The sequence below is a fragment of the Leuresthes tenuis genome, unplaced genomic scaffold (genome assembly GCF_036924035.1).
Source record: "Leuresthes tenuis unplaced genomic scaffold, fLeuTen1.0.hap1 SCAF_6, whole genome shotgun sequence".
In the NCBI taxonomy this organism is placed as follows: Eukaryota; Metazoa; Chordata; class Actinopteri; order Atheriniformes; family Atherinopsidae; genus Leuresthes; species Leuresthes tenuis.
Genome location: NW_027325360.1, coordinates 23,165,136 through 23,180,005, shown reverse-complemented (window position 1 = coordinate 23,180,005; position 14,870 = coordinate 23,165,136). Strand labels below are relative to the sequence as shown.

At 39.4% G+C, this 14,870-nt stretch overlaps 1 protein-coding gene across 1 annotated transcript; it reads right to left on the bottom strand.

Annotated features, from left to right (window-relative positions):
- Nucleotides 1–582: 582 nt before the first annotated feature.
- Nucleotides 583–12,219, bottom strand: npc1l1 (NPC1-like 1). Its single transcript, XM_072388291.1, has 21 exons — nucleotides 11,878–12,219; nucleotides 10,317–10,478; nucleotides 9,218–10,129; nucleotides 8,814–9,107; nucleotides 8,484–8,707; nucleotides 8,298–8,398; nucleotides 8,032–8,204; nucleotides 7,542–7,670; nucleotides 6,716–6,898; nucleotides 6,500–6,614; nucleotides 6,120–6,385; nucleotides 5,856–5,945; nucleotides 5,561–5,751; nucleotides 3,800–3,927; nucleotides 3,549–3,678; nucleotides 3,412–3,467; nucleotides 3,183–3,333; nucleotides 2,805–3,036; nucleotides 1,951–2,064; nucleotides 1,611–1,773; nucleotides 583–1,524 (listed from the first exon to the last, which is right to left on the bottom strand). The coding sequence occupies exons 1-21, from the start codon at nucleotides 11,917–11,919 to the stop codon at nucleotides 1,280–1,282; spliced, it is 4,101 nt and encodes a 1,366-aa protein (XP_072244392.1). The 5' UTR covers nucleotides 11,920–12,219; the 3' UTR covers nucleotides 583–1,279.
- Nucleotides 12,220–14,870: the final 2,651 nt, after the last annotated feature.

Sequence of the window (14,870 nt, the reverse complement as noted above, 5' to 3'; positions counted from 1 at the left end):
TTAGCTTTGTTCAAGATGCTTAAAGCTCTTTAGAGCAGATGTAACATTTAGATCTCTGTTTAACCATTAAGTAACGCAGTTACTTGCAAACAATCCAAACTATAGGTTTGCTTACACACTTGTCCAGAGCAATGTTCTGTAAAATGAGTTTGTTCCTTCAAACAGCTACTCCCAAAGAAAAGAACAAGTGGTCACCATTTGTGACACACTGGTAGCATCCTCATGACTTCTACTTATGTTCAGATGATCTGTGAAGAGTGCTGTGCAACATGTATAACAAGCGAGCTACGATTTATAGCATCTTGCACATAAGAGAGAGTTATATCTAACCAATTAAAATGTTGAGTGTGACTATAATCAGCGAAACGGGATTCTTGCACAGTTTGTAATCTGCATCCAAGCAGTGCTTGCAAAACACTTGAGTAAAAAAAGGCCAAAGGTGCTCCAAGGTCAGCAGGACCAGCACAAGACCAGCTGCATCCCAGTTGTTTGTGAAACACTCTGTGAAAAACACTGAGGCGTCTCCAAAGTGCTTTTGATAATTCAGACCTCCTGCAAAGTAAGAAAACACCAAAGACATGGGCTGAGCAGATGTATTGTTTATGTGCCTTTCACCACATTGATTTTTTTATTTTTTTTTTTCACCTCTTCAACTCAACGCAATGTAGAAAAACTTTCCCTTTATACATTTGTTAAAATCCTATTACATTGGAAAAATACAAAATTTTCAGTATAAATCAGCCATGGCTTCAGTACTTCAGTAATTAAAGAACTTCGGCTTTAAACATTTTTTTCCGATATAATGAAGACTTACATAGATATACATTCAAGTACTGGAGAAGCAGTTCCAGTTCACCACTTCCATTAAAAAAAAAAAAAACTTTCATAAAATAAATTCTAAACATTTTTGCATTATATTTGCATATGTTTTCTATATGGATATTTGTTCATTTAATAAACATATTTACCCTTTCTTTTGGGGTTGCATATTTTACAAAGAAATAATGGCATGAAATGCTGGAGTGTGTGGTCCTCTAAACATTGCTACTGTCAAATTACACATACAGAAAATAATTATTGCCAGTACAAAAAAGAGAACACAATATAAAATGAATGCTATTGCATCGGTTTCCAGTTGCATTTCCAAAAAATATTGCACACTTGTGTGTTGTTATCTGTCCCACAGGTCCAATGATGTTCATATGAAGCCAAATACATGACTCCATGTTTGCCTTGTGCCCCTCTCTGTATCCATCCCTGCTCCATATGTCACAGGTATTTACTCATCAGAGCTTGAAAACTGTTTTTGTGCTCTGAAACGGTCAATTTTCTCCTCCTTTTCAATAGATTGTGTAGGTGTACCGTCATCAGCAGGAGCGTTTTTGGTGTCTGAGTGTGGATCCTGTTTAATTTCACTGTCCTGATAGTTTAAGTTATCATACGCTGCTCTCATTTTACTAGTCATTTCAAGGTTTGCGTTCGCTTGCTGGAGCTGGAAAATCACTGCTTTATTAACACCAGGACCTGAAAGAAGGAAACATAGTCGTTTAGTGCTCAGTCTTAGTTCCAATGGTGCCACTCTGTTGCACAGAAAAGAAAAATGTACTCACCAAAATAACTGAGCAGCACAGGAAGGAATATGAGTCCATGAGCCATCCCCAGGAGTGTAATGACAAGATTTAAACGGAAGAAGAAAATCTGGATGAGCTGCGCTTTGGCAAACGCCAGCACAAGGATGCCTGGCAGGTTGGTCATTGCAACACCAGCAAACACCTTCAGAGTAAAAAAGAAACGTACTGAACTCGGCAGCTGTTGCTTTGTGATGTGCATTATGTTCAGACTTAGACAAGAAGCTTTTTGTGGCACTAACATTGATCTGTATCGCTCTAATTTTGGCTTCAGACTTTAGAAAAGGATATACACTGTCAGACTGGATAACAGTTTACTCACTGCACTGCCCATATTGGCTGTAGCCTCCATGGCTCTTTCCACATGAGTGAGCTTAGTGCTGAGTGCAAAGGATCTTGTCATATGGGACACAAACTCCACAGAAATGCCCACTGCCTGCAAACATCAATGAAATAAGTTAATAAAGTAAGAAATAATTATACAGTTTAAATTTAATTGTGAAATATTCCTTTTTGGTTCTTCACATATGAAATAAGTGATCATTTAATTTGTTATCTAATAAAAATGATCATTTTTACACAAGTGATAATTATCTCTAAAGGACTGGACCAAGACTAACTTACAATATCATAAGCACATCACAATTAAAAATGATGTTGAGGTTTGCAAACATCTTGCCCTTCTGACTTTATAACATCACAGATAAATGTTTCTGGGGAGAACCACATGGGCCCTGCCATTGTGTTATTTTTTCTAGCAACAGTTTGCAGATGTCCAGTAAATGCCTCAGTAGCAGGCTACAGGCAGTCACTACAACTTACTTTTATTCCACTTTTTTAAGAATATTTACAGCATAATACAAAAACCAAAAAGCCAATGACACGGCCACTTCCTTACAAGCATGGTCTGCTTTGATTGCTCAGCCCTGATCAACTCTAACCTTGTGTTTGTTTGAATTTAGACTCTGGAGGGAGGGACATGAGTTTCAGTGGACACAAATCCAACTCGCCCCCCCAAATGCAGGATGAGTCATTCACCTTTTTGCCTAATTTTCCAGTAAATGATAAAATCCCATCAAACATGGCCACAAAAGCACTCTTTTGTCATTGCATTCATTTAAAAAGTTACACTAGACTAACAGAAAACTTTAAATCATAACTAGAGACATATCTTACCGTGACCAAGTTGATTAGGGACACAGCATTGTAATCAATGCTCCATAATGTCATGACACCAACTGTATCCACGACGATCATGATTATGGTAAGCAAGTTGAGTAGGCCGGAGCGTAGATCCAAACCCAGCAGCAGGCAGCACACCACGAAGGTCGGCAGCAGACACATAGAGATGTTGAAGAGTCCCTCTGGCACAATAGTCAGATACTGCTCATAAAATACATTTGTTACCCTGGAAAAAAAAAGAAGAGATATCAATATAAAACTAGTGAGTGCATGTTTAAAAAAAAACTACCCATTTTGCAGAGTTGTAGAAACTAAAACTACTTTTTTTTCAAAGAGGCACGATGACATTAAAGAAATTAGGAAACTCCGTACGTGTATGGAAATACTTCAAAGTCAGGTGAGGTGCCTGGAATTTTCCTCATGCCCATTGTGATGTCGTGGGCCAGTGCTCTGGACTTTTGCAGGGCGGCGGTGAACTCCTGCGAGTTGGTCAGAGGTATGTGGTAAGCCATGAACCGAGTGGCTGTGAGGAGCGTCAAAAGAAAGTTAATTCACCGCCAACATTGCTGCTTGAGATGATATGAGATATGAGATGACTTACCTATTATTTCTCCACTGTCGTCTCTCACCACTGCCGTGTCATATGCTCCTAGACCTCTGTTACGAGAGTTGTAAGCTGTGAGATTGCTGTTTGCATGCTGTGTCATGTTTGTGATTGTGTGGGGCTACAATACTCACCCTTTGGAGCACTGTAGGTCAGGCCTGTTGCCCAGGAAGTCAGGGAGGAAGCGGTTGAACTCTTCGGTAGTGGGCCGGATGACACCATTCGGAAAAGCTTTCATACACTTGCGTCCGCACAGTAAACTAGCTATTGAAGCGTGCGAGCAGAGAAGGTGTTAATAAGGTTATGGAAATGACTTTCCTGATGTGTGGATATCCACGGCTAAGAATGCGTTTTCATTTGTTGATAACTGAGCAGTAATTCTTACATATGTTTGCAGGGCAGAAATCTCCTGTATTTGGGCCAAGCGTATAGATGCGACAACATTTGGATCCAGGGTTCAACCAGTCAATGAAATCATCCACCCATGAGTTAGCAGGAATTGCCAAATAGGATCTGTGGATCACACCATACGTTAGACTATAAACTCTGGTATCACAGGAGAAGAATCATTTTACTCCTACTGTCACCAAATCTCAGAAACAGTCCAAAAAACAATGTACCCAGATTAGTCCTGATCGTTACATTATCTACGTCCCTCATTCACACATACATAGCATCATAGCTTCTGTCAGTCAGTAGTGCACAACCATGTTGTCCTCATGTCATGAAACTATAGTCCAGGGCAAAGGAAGGGGCACGTGAGTCTTTAACAATATTTGGAGGTTTCTGACATGGTTAAATTGCCTTCTATATCAAGCTTTGGATATGAAGATGGTACGTTAGCAGTCTTCAGGGGAGAACATGCAATGAAAATATATTTAAAACAAATACAACTTAATATTTAAGTAACTAATACTTGGTAGTCGGATGTATTATATCCCCAGTTGGAAAAAACAACAACCCGAAAGCTTCCTGAAGTTCTAGTTTTGAAAGTCTGAGGCGCCTCACTGGCCCCACCCTCAAAATCCATCATGGCTATCCCATAAAAAGAGCATCAAATTGTTCTTTAGGATTTCTGTCATGTTGCGTCTCCTTAAATCAGTCACACACATAATGCTGTCCAAACTCTTTATCAGTGTACATATTTGCTTATGTTAGTATGTGTAAAATACAGCATAATGCCTTGTTATGAACCAGTATTGCTAATAACAGCTTGTCCGATCAGTGAGCAAATCTAACTTGTTTTATGAATGCAGTCAGGAAGTGATCAGTACCAGCTCAAAGCTCTGGCTTCCTGGCTGGACTGCAGTGTGACCAGGATAGTTGTTTCACTTTTTCTTTGATCCATGCTACAGTAAGCTAATGGTATGCTGTAAATTTAGACTACTATATATTAATCTAGTCAAGTAGGAAGAAAGAATATAGTAAGTAAAGTAAAAAATGTTCAAACTATTCCTTTAATGTTTGACAGTGGTCCTGGTTTCATAAAAGTTAGCAGGCTACAGGTAAATCTTGAGGAAGCATTTGAAAATGAAACCCCACCCTGTCTCTTTACTTCTCTGTCATTTTGGTGTTCCCCCTCGATAACAAAAGCTTTGCCAGAAAACAAATGATAGTGCCAGACATAAATTAGATCCATTAGATGTCAGTTATCTCAAACTGTTGTTGACTATTTGATCTAATTCTTCAAATATCCTCTGACTAATCAGTGGAGCCCCTATATCCTACTGTATCCTCGAAGGTTTTATGATGTGTCACAGAGAGCACTTCCACAACAAATCTTGTGCTTAATCTATTTTTTTAAAGAAGCAAAAATGCACCCAGTCCCTATATCATAAGTGTCCTTATAGAAGATGTTTTGATTGTTTATTCACTCTTCTTGGAACAGTCGATTAAACACACCATTTATCCGCTCTCTGTTATTTATGCAACTTAGTTTATCATTAACTACTGTGATTGGCTTGTTTATCAGAAGTTGCAACTACGATATCAGTAGGTTCAAGGATATGAAAAATTCTGATAATATGAAGGACAGGAGGAAAAAGTCTCTTCACTGAGTCAAGGAAATGGATGATACAAAGTGCAGTAATAGATCTGTATTTTTAGATATTAAAATGATAATAATAATAATAACCCTTTTACTCACAATTCAGGGTAGTTGGTAGCATACTGGATCTTCTGGGTCATTGAGAACTGATCACAGCCCACGCTGGAGCAGACTGCATTCATGCCATCCACAGTGGTGAAATTGAAGCCCCTCTTTGTAACGAAATAAACAGGAACACCGACCTCAAAGTATTTGTAGAGGTATTTGAAGTAGTCCAACATATAAGAACCCTGTACAAAAAAAACAAAAAACACAATAGTCTTTGTAAAGTCACATAGAAATCGGGCTGTCTTGTCTTTATTTAAATAATCATGACTTAAGCTGTGCTTCGGACCTGTGGCATAGCGAGCTCCTGATCTAGACCCACTTTCACATTCAGCATGAGGAATATGGAGGCGCAGAACATGAAGATGAAAACCACCATCTGAAGAGAACACAGAGTTGAGTGTATCAGCCAATATCCAGACAAAACACCTCTATGGATCATGTGAAAAGAACTTGTTTGTCTAAGTAGATTTGTTGTGGTTTTCAGCAGAGTACAGAGGTGGAGAATAACTGAACAGAAGTTTTACTAATGTTAGGGAGTCAGTAAATTTACCACTATGATCCTGGAGTAGCGTTTCAGCAGGACAGGGGCATAGTATTTCCTCATGAAGGGCAGTAGAAAGCCCTCATTTGGCTTGTTGGGACGCTCTGTTGACACAGTAACACAGCAGAGCAGTTCACAGCGATTGCTGTCTTGACGCCGAGCATCCAGGGACAGTAGTGCCACAAAGGCTGTCATCTGGAGGACAAAGTCCATGAGCACTGCCAAAGCAGCATACAGAGCAAAGGACTTCACTGCTGGCATGGTGGACAGAGCCCCTGGTTAAGAACAACAGAAACATGCTCTCAAATTAGGAAAGTGTACAAAATTTCTGGTCAATTTGTGAGGTTTTGTTTGTTTGTTAAAGAGATTTGAAAATGAAAAGTTCCTACCAAGAAAGAAACAGACAGACTCCGACAGACTGCACAAGAGCATGCTTGGAGCTACGTGCCCAAGTACACGGCCAATTTGCTCCTCTCTGGTCTCTCCAAGCTTCCGTACATCCCTCTGCAAGGATGGAAGGGAAAGGTCACGTTACTACTGATGAAGATCAGGATCTTAGACAATCAGCAACACTGTGCATTCATGATGCACACTGATGTACCCACCTGGTACTCCAGAACAAAGATGAAGATGTTGTCAGCTCCAACAGCAAGCACCAGGAAGGGCACAACCTGCAGGATGACCAGCGAGGACGGGAAACCGATCCATGAGTAGAAACCCATGGAGGACAAAACGGAACAGCCAACCACCAGGATCCCACCCAGACCCACCAAAAACTTGGAGTCCACCTACAGGACAAAGAGATAAGAATTCCCCATCGTTTGCTGTATCATAGTTTCAGGATTGTAAAACCTTATGGCCAATAAACCTACAGTACGTGTTCTACTGTCAAGATAAGTAGCATAAAGCTGACATAACCGTGATGTGGTAGCTTCTGCTTATCTTATACTGTACAGGATAAGCACTGTTTCATCATTTCTGCCTTTTCTGCGTAAGTTTATCATTCAAAAAGGCATGTTGTAAACTTCTATTTTTATGGCAACACAATCAAGAGAAAGAGCTTATTGTCACGTTAGCAGACTAAACAGCACTAAATACATCGTGCGACTGATGCTGATGGGAATGTCAAGTGTTTTGCAGACATTTGATTTTTGGAAATAATGCTAAAATGTTCAAATTCAGTGGATGACCAAAGACATGAACATGTCCACCATGGACACAAAGGACGTTTCAAAACATTTCATATAAGACTACAAAAGGGAAAAGACAGGGAATGAAGATGGTCATTGGGGGCCAGAAGTGCCTGTGCAAAAATGGATGTTAATGCATTTGTCTGCATTAAAGTGGGAGATAGACCATAAGTGGAAACAAAATCTGTGATTTGAGATACTGCACATTGATAAAGCTAAACACGAACCTCCGAAGCCTTACCAGTATGCGTTTCCATGAAGAGTACTCCCCCAGTGCCACAGCAATGTAAACAAAGATAACTGCATAGCTGATCATGAAGATGGGGATATCTTCTGCTGTTGTTCGATTAATTTCATCCTCCAGAGACCTCTGTGGACACGAAGGGACCAGTGAGAAGTGAAGGATTAATAGGTTAGCTAAATAGGTCAGAGAGTGTTGTGATAGGGGAAGAGGAAAGAACTCAACACTCCCCTCAGAAAAGCTGCAACAAAGGTTCTTTATCAGCAAGGCTGTTGATTATCAGTAATTGTTTTGTCTGATATGAGACATTTGTAGGCAGGACGGAAAAGAGAAGAGACAGACGAGTAATGACAACAGAAGTCCCTTGTCAGACTTAGATTAGGGACATGACCTCATGTTTATGATCCTAAAATCCTAGACCATTAAGATAATCCTGAATAAGATGCCTTACATCAACTATACCCTTAATCTTTTGGGCAGATTACTGTACCTCTGCCATGTACGCAAAGGTGAAGTTAGACGATGGGTTCTTCTGATAGTCCTGGACAATTTTAAGAAACTCTGTCTCCCACTGCAAAGCAACTTTGAACTTGGGGTTTCCGCGAACATAGTTGTTGAGCGAAAAGGTCAAGATGAGAGCCTCTGCACTGGTGTACTCGTCATCTGGGAAAAGCAAGACATACAATGTTCAGGTGATTTAGAAACAGCTTATTTGTGTCTTATATGTAAAAGACTACGGAGCTGAAATCTGCTCACTGTTATAGCCTCCGACAGCTAGAAATGAGAAGACCGGAGCTCCGTAATCAGCCATGCAGCTCATTCCTAAATCAGTGATGTCTTTGAAGGACAGTGGAGAGCTTGAAAAGAGGGAAGACTGTGTCACTGAATGTGGGTTCATGGACAACTGCAGATAAATCCCAGAGTTTTTTAATGAATACTTACTTGAGGCAGTAGATTAGGTGGTCTCTCCAGTCTACCTCTTTGGTCTCTCCCAGCTCAGTCATATTCACTTTAGCGTTAATGTTGTCCAGGCTATTCTGGAAGTACTGTGGCAAGCTGTTTACTGCACAGTCCGTCAGGGAAGGGTTGGATGGGTTCAGTGGTGCGTAACACACATCCTTCAGACTTGCTGTGCGGTTCAAATCCTCTGACCAGAACTCAATTTTCTAAAAAAAACAAAGGCATAAAAGAGGCATAATTGAGCCCCGAATAATCTAATTTACTTTTTAAAATATTTGTCAGCCATCAATTTTGACCACGAGAACTTCTTACCTGTATTTTTTTCTGGAGCTCCAGCAGCTCAATGATGAGATCTTTGGATACAATCCCACTGAAATTCTGTGGTCCGAACAGCAAAGACTCATAAACGTGTCCTTTTCTGCTCGGTGCTGTCAAGATCAGCTGGTTTGTCCTGAAGAAGGGGGTAAAGTGTACATCATGGAAGTGTTTCTCCTGGCGGGCCCGGCTTTGGGGAGCAGACCATAGCTCAACTGGATCGGTGGTGAGCTCAATGGACTTGAGGCCAGCAGAGAAAGCAGCCACTACTACAGTCGAGACCAAGAGTACCTTGAATGAAGATATAATATTCACAGGTGAAAAAATATCTTCTCCATCCGGCTGAAAATGGATACACTTTGAGAAGTTCAACAAAAGTTATACAGCGTCTCATTGCTTACCGTGAAAGGATAAGTGGCAATGACTGTACCCCAACTCTGAAACTGTGAGCTCAGGAAAGCTTGAGCAGCCAAGCTGGCCGTATCAGCGCAAGTAACCTCTGATGGCTGTATGACACGCTGCATGACGTCATTACTGTTCTGATCTTTGTTTTTACCAATTATTTTCCCCCTCTCTTCATCCTTTGCTTTTTTAGACTTCATCCAACTAGAGACAGAGAGGTAGAGCAGGAAGCTGAATATTAGGAGGCAGAGTATGATAATAGAAATCACAAGGAACCCGTCTGTTCCCAACAATCTGAAGGGCACAGGGGGCAGCGGGGGAGGTGGCACACTCGGACACGAGTCTTCGCAGTCCTGGCAGGAGCAGATCTGACCACCCGATGGCGTGGTCTCATTGCACCCCAGGGCACGTCCATTGTAAGGAACCACACCTTTTGGCAGTCCTGCTGTGTCGCCTTCTTTAATTAATCGGAAGTCGATGTCAAGTGGAGCAAGGCCATTACTGGAGTCTCCCTGAAAATCATACCAGCGCTGGGGGGTGCACAGCTTGGCACCATACCGACCACACATGGTGGAGATTGCAAAGCCCCCAGTGGCTGGGATCCTCACATTTTTACAAGACTGGAAGGCTGCATCTGCGAAGGTGGTGCTGAGATACGCCTGATAGCTTATTACGGCCTCATTCGTCCTGTTCAGGTAAGTGACGTTCATGACTTTTGTGATGTTTACCGACAGCGTCTGGTTGGGGCTGCAGGTGTTGATGCAGTGCAGGTGGGCAAAGTTGTCAGCACAGGACGGGCAGCGGATCAGCACGGCTTTGGACAGGGTCAGACTCATTTCCAAAGACGAGAGCTGTTTGATGGAGCAGCAGGCGTACGTGTTGCCCTCTCCACGATCCAACATGGGACACACCTGCAGCAAGAGCAACATTCATCATACAACTTGACTAACTTAAACATATGCTCAATTCTTGCAAAAATTCCTTTTTTGATTTTTTTTTTAAGAATACAAACTAGTTGAATAGTAAAGGGTACAAATAACAAATTAAACTGCGTTTTATTCAGCCCTATTTTGTGCCCCACTCAAATGATCAACAAACCTGTTTGAGCCTGTTGTAGTGATGTCCACTGACGGGTCGGGCGGGGCCATAATTGAGACAGGGGACAGTAGGAGGGATGAGGGTACCTTCTAAAGACGGGTTGAGACCACACTCCTCATAGAAAGCACAGTATCCAGGCTCATGTTGGGCCTCTGACAACATCTGAACACAACACAGATCTATTAGAAATCACCACAGAAGACAATATGACAACTACTACTGTTAAATATTGACGTTGAAATGTTTTCTAAAGGGTTTAATATCTATTTTCCACTATCAGAAACATAATCATGAAAATAACCAATGAATGTCAGAGTGATTTTTGCGCTGTATCATGTTCTGCAGTCTCGGCTGCGTAATGCCAGCTGCTATAAAGTGTAGGCTGTTCAAGTAAGTTCAGCTTACTCAGATAATTACAGAAAAATATAGCAATTTTCATACCTTAAATACAAATAAATGCATTTCTATACGGTAAAGAAGTTGTATATGAAGTATTTGTAACTGAGTAGTTTACAGACTTTCCATGTAGTCGCATTGTTTGATTTTGATAATATTCATTTGTCCGTGCTCCTGATAAGCAGCGTAACTCCGGACAGAGATATATTTAAAGCCTTATTTCAAATGTTATCATCCCTGTTTATATACAATTTATGACTGAATTTTTGTTTGGTTCCTTGAGAAGCCACTTTGGTGCACATTTTGGTCTACATATGTGTGCCATCTTCAAAAGTCCAACGACTCTGAGAACAAAGTCAAATTCATGTGAAAACAGAATGCATTTATTCAACCAGGTCAGACTTATTTTCAACCGTCGAAATAACAAAAATTGATTTACTCAAGAGTTTGAATTTCAAGCCATTTGTGCTGTACTTAAACATTTGGTGGTAGTGTATTTCCAAGAGAAACATCCATACTTTTATTTAACTTTATTAAACAATTACATTACATTTAAAATTACATTTATTAAACAATTCAATGTATTAACTTATCAATTTAACAATTCAATTTACAATAACTTGTCAATTTAAAGTTAAGTTGACAGAAAAGGAATATATGAAATATAATCTAGAGAAATATATGCCAGAGTAAATTCAGTCGGATTTTAACGCATCAGTAATCATCAGCCAAAAGTCAAACAGACCACCTGTAAGAACCCATTTTCACGTGTAATACTTTTACTTTAGTCGCACTTTGCCACCATGGACACACCTTTAGCATTGACGCTGGAAACAAAGACGTGGGAAAGCAAAGGAAGGACATATTTTTGCTCACATTTTATGTGCCATGTTTCTGTTCATGACCGAAGGTTTGACATATACATTCAGTATTTGAAATCAACAAAAAGTAAATGTTGCATTGTAGTCATTGTCTTCTACTTTTCAATCTTTGTCACAGAACCTAATCAGGTAAAGATCTTTGGAAGTTTGGGAGGGAAATAAAGACTAATTACAGGTATTATAAATGGAAAAAGAGTGCAAGATTATTGCAATAGAACATTATACTACAGTCTTATGATTTACCAGGTTCATTACCTAAATGAAAAAAAAATAGTGTTACTTACCAAAGTAGCCAGAAGAGTGATCAGGACTACAACACGGACCATGATTCTTGTGTATGTTTCAGGAACAGAACAATCGCGGTCTTCAATTATACTACACTGGAGTGTACAATAATCACTGTTGTTCTATATGGAGACACATTAGGCAAAGAAGGCAAGATGAACAGTGATGGAAGTCCTCTTTCTCCTATCATGTATCTTTCTCACAATGAGAGGGTTGGGAAGAAAAAACACCAATACTCGTCCAACGTCATCCCTCCTGTGATGTCACACCCTACTTATCTGGCGTGATTCGACAGTTGACCAATGATCGCAGCAGCAGATCAATTTCTCTGTTTGATCATTAACATTGGGCCGATTGTGATACGGTTGCTGTAGTGATTCAAAGCAGCTTGGAGAAACTATTAGAGAGAATCCAAAATGCCAGGCTCACCATCGTTTGATGTATCAAATCCCAAACTGTTCCAGACCATCTTTTAGAAAATGGATTTTTTTAAGTGTATCTGTTGTTGTTAGGGTTGTGTATGTGTAAACACGCAGGGCACAGCACAACCTATAGAGCTGAATAGATCTGAAAATGACCTTTAGACCATCATTTTATCCAAATGACTGATCCCTGAATCCCAACATGTTTCTTTAAGATAAAGGTTATTTTCTAAAGATGTTTGTTTACGTCCCTCCTAAAAGTCCAGCGGCAACTTGTTGACAGGAGCACGCCAATTTGCCAAAACATTGTAAAAAAATTATTTCCTGATCACATCCCTTCCAGTTAAGATTTAATTTGTGATTAATGCCGTTTTCACATGTCAAGGCCATTGCTGAGATAAAGCTGACAATTGAGGCTTCAGGATTATCTGAGCAATCAGGGCGAAGGTGCACATGTGCTGAAATTTGTGATAAACTGAGATGGTGAAGAAGACAAGACAAAGTGGGGAAGATATGGTTATGCTCTTTCATAAGCTGATAAGTTGAAACAGCTAAGGAAAGACAGAAATGTGGAACTTGATAAATCAAATCCTGTTGCAGACGGCAGTTTATAGATTTCAAACCAGAAGGATTTATCAGCATGACTATCAGTTTATGTACAGTTTATCAGTTTGCTGATTAATTTTAGTATTCGACAACCATCCACACAATTACAATGCAGAACTTAAGTGTAAATAATAATAACAAAGTAATGATAAAAACAAGTTTTATTATTTTTCAGTCTGTTCTTATTGATTTACACTTCGTACTCCTGCAGTTTTGTTCTTTTTGTCTTAAAGTGACAGATTCTCTCCGTCTTTTTTTGAGCGCTGTCTGTACTTTTGCGAAGGTCTCTGCCCACTCATAAAATGTTGATACAAACATGACACAAAATGAAAAAGCATCTGTCATACGAGCAAAGCTAATGCAGGATGGATCAAACTGACACGTTCCAGTTTCCGTGTAACCCTGAAGATCTAATTCACACATAGCAACGTTTTTGCCAGCCAGGATCACAAAACTTGAGTTGAAACCTGAGGAGTGAAAAAAATAAATTCTCTCTATGGACGGATTTATCATTAGAAACACAGTGTGGTGATAGTCTTCCTAAACCGAGCACTACTGGGGAATAAATGTTTCTTCTAGAGAACAATTAAACAAATGAAAATGTATCTTTACAGTATGTATCGTGTTTAAATATCATCCCACAATTCCTCTGTTATAATGCTTGTAATTATAACATTTTAATAATAACATTTTGGGCTCTGACTTGCTGATTGCTGTGAGACTGCACAGCTAACCACGGCGTCATCTCGTTGCTCCAAGACAGAATCATCAAAAGTCAAATGTAAGCTCCTGATACATAGTTTAGAAAGAAAGTTAAACACTATTGTTAACTAATTCAACGTCTTAATTTCTGATTCGGTCATTCACTTTCACCTTCCCAAGATGCTCAGCTGTTTAAATTTCTCAAAGTAAAGAATTAAAAAGTTTTCTTTTTAAGAGCAGTATTATGTTTCCCCCCCTGCCAACATATTACAGCTTACAGTACATCACTAAATGACAATAATACAGTAGATTATTGTTCAAGTTGCACTGTAAAGACCAAAGTTTGTAGTGTAGAAAAGGCTTTTTCTGTTGGACCTGTGATGAAAAGCATTTTGGAATTGAAGGTGTCGTTTTGCATCTCTGAGATTTTCCTGACTGACTTTTCTTGTGATATAAGAGGCGATATCTTCCTAAAACTTAAATTAAACTTTCAGTTCAAACTAAGAAGTGACATTTATTTTCATCATACGGTGCTTTAGAGAAACTATGTCATACTACATTGTTATAAGGTTCTTAAAAAATAGAGTAATCCAATGCTATGGTCATTTATCTTCTGATTGAATTATATTATATTTGATTGAATTGTATTGTTGTCCTGCTCCAGTGGCATCTATGTCAAAGTGGATTAATTATTAAATATATCAACGTGTTATGGGATAACTCCTTATGCAAAGAAATCTTTCTTTTCTTTTCTTTCATGAATCCACCGCCCTGTGTTTTTTACTTCATATGACTGTGAGCATAAATAAAAAATAGATAAAAGATTAAAACAGAAAAACCTGTAATTAAGTTTTTAAATCAATTCAATTTTCCCTACTGTATGAAATCTATGAACCAGCTAAAACTGAGTGTAAAGGAATTCATTTTAAAAGTGCATTAGATTTACTGCCTGTCATATGCACACCTGCTCATTTAAACTCCTGCACTGATACCAGTTACATTACAATACGTTACATAAGAGATTTATATTTCTACTTATTTTCACTGTTTCGAACGAGGTCACTCCTCTTTATTTGCAGACCCTTTCTTGACATTGTTCTCATATCCTGTGGAGACAGAAACGTGTGCTTCTTGAAATGTGCACTGATACTGAGCTGCAGTTTGTCTCGTTAATGCTGCTTAAAGGATGAACATGAGTGTAATCATTTCTCATCCTGGCAAAGTCAAAAGAAAACAGGGATCTTTTTCAAAGACTTCATATC

Bases quoted from the DNA above. Each gene is read 5' to 3' on its own strand.
- npc1l1 (XM_072388291.1), bottom strand. From the start codon at position 11,919: ATGGTCCGTGTTGTAGTCCTGATCACTCTTCTGGCTACTTTG. The intron at 5,946-6,119 runs GTAAATTTACTG...TGTTCTCTTCAG, and splicing joins GCTACTCCAGGATCATAGTG to ATGGTGGTTTTCATCTTCAT. The intron at 3,468-3,548 runs GTGAGTATTGTA...CTCTCGTAACAG, and splicing joins GACCTACAGTGCTCCAAAGG to AGGTCTAGGAGCATATGACA.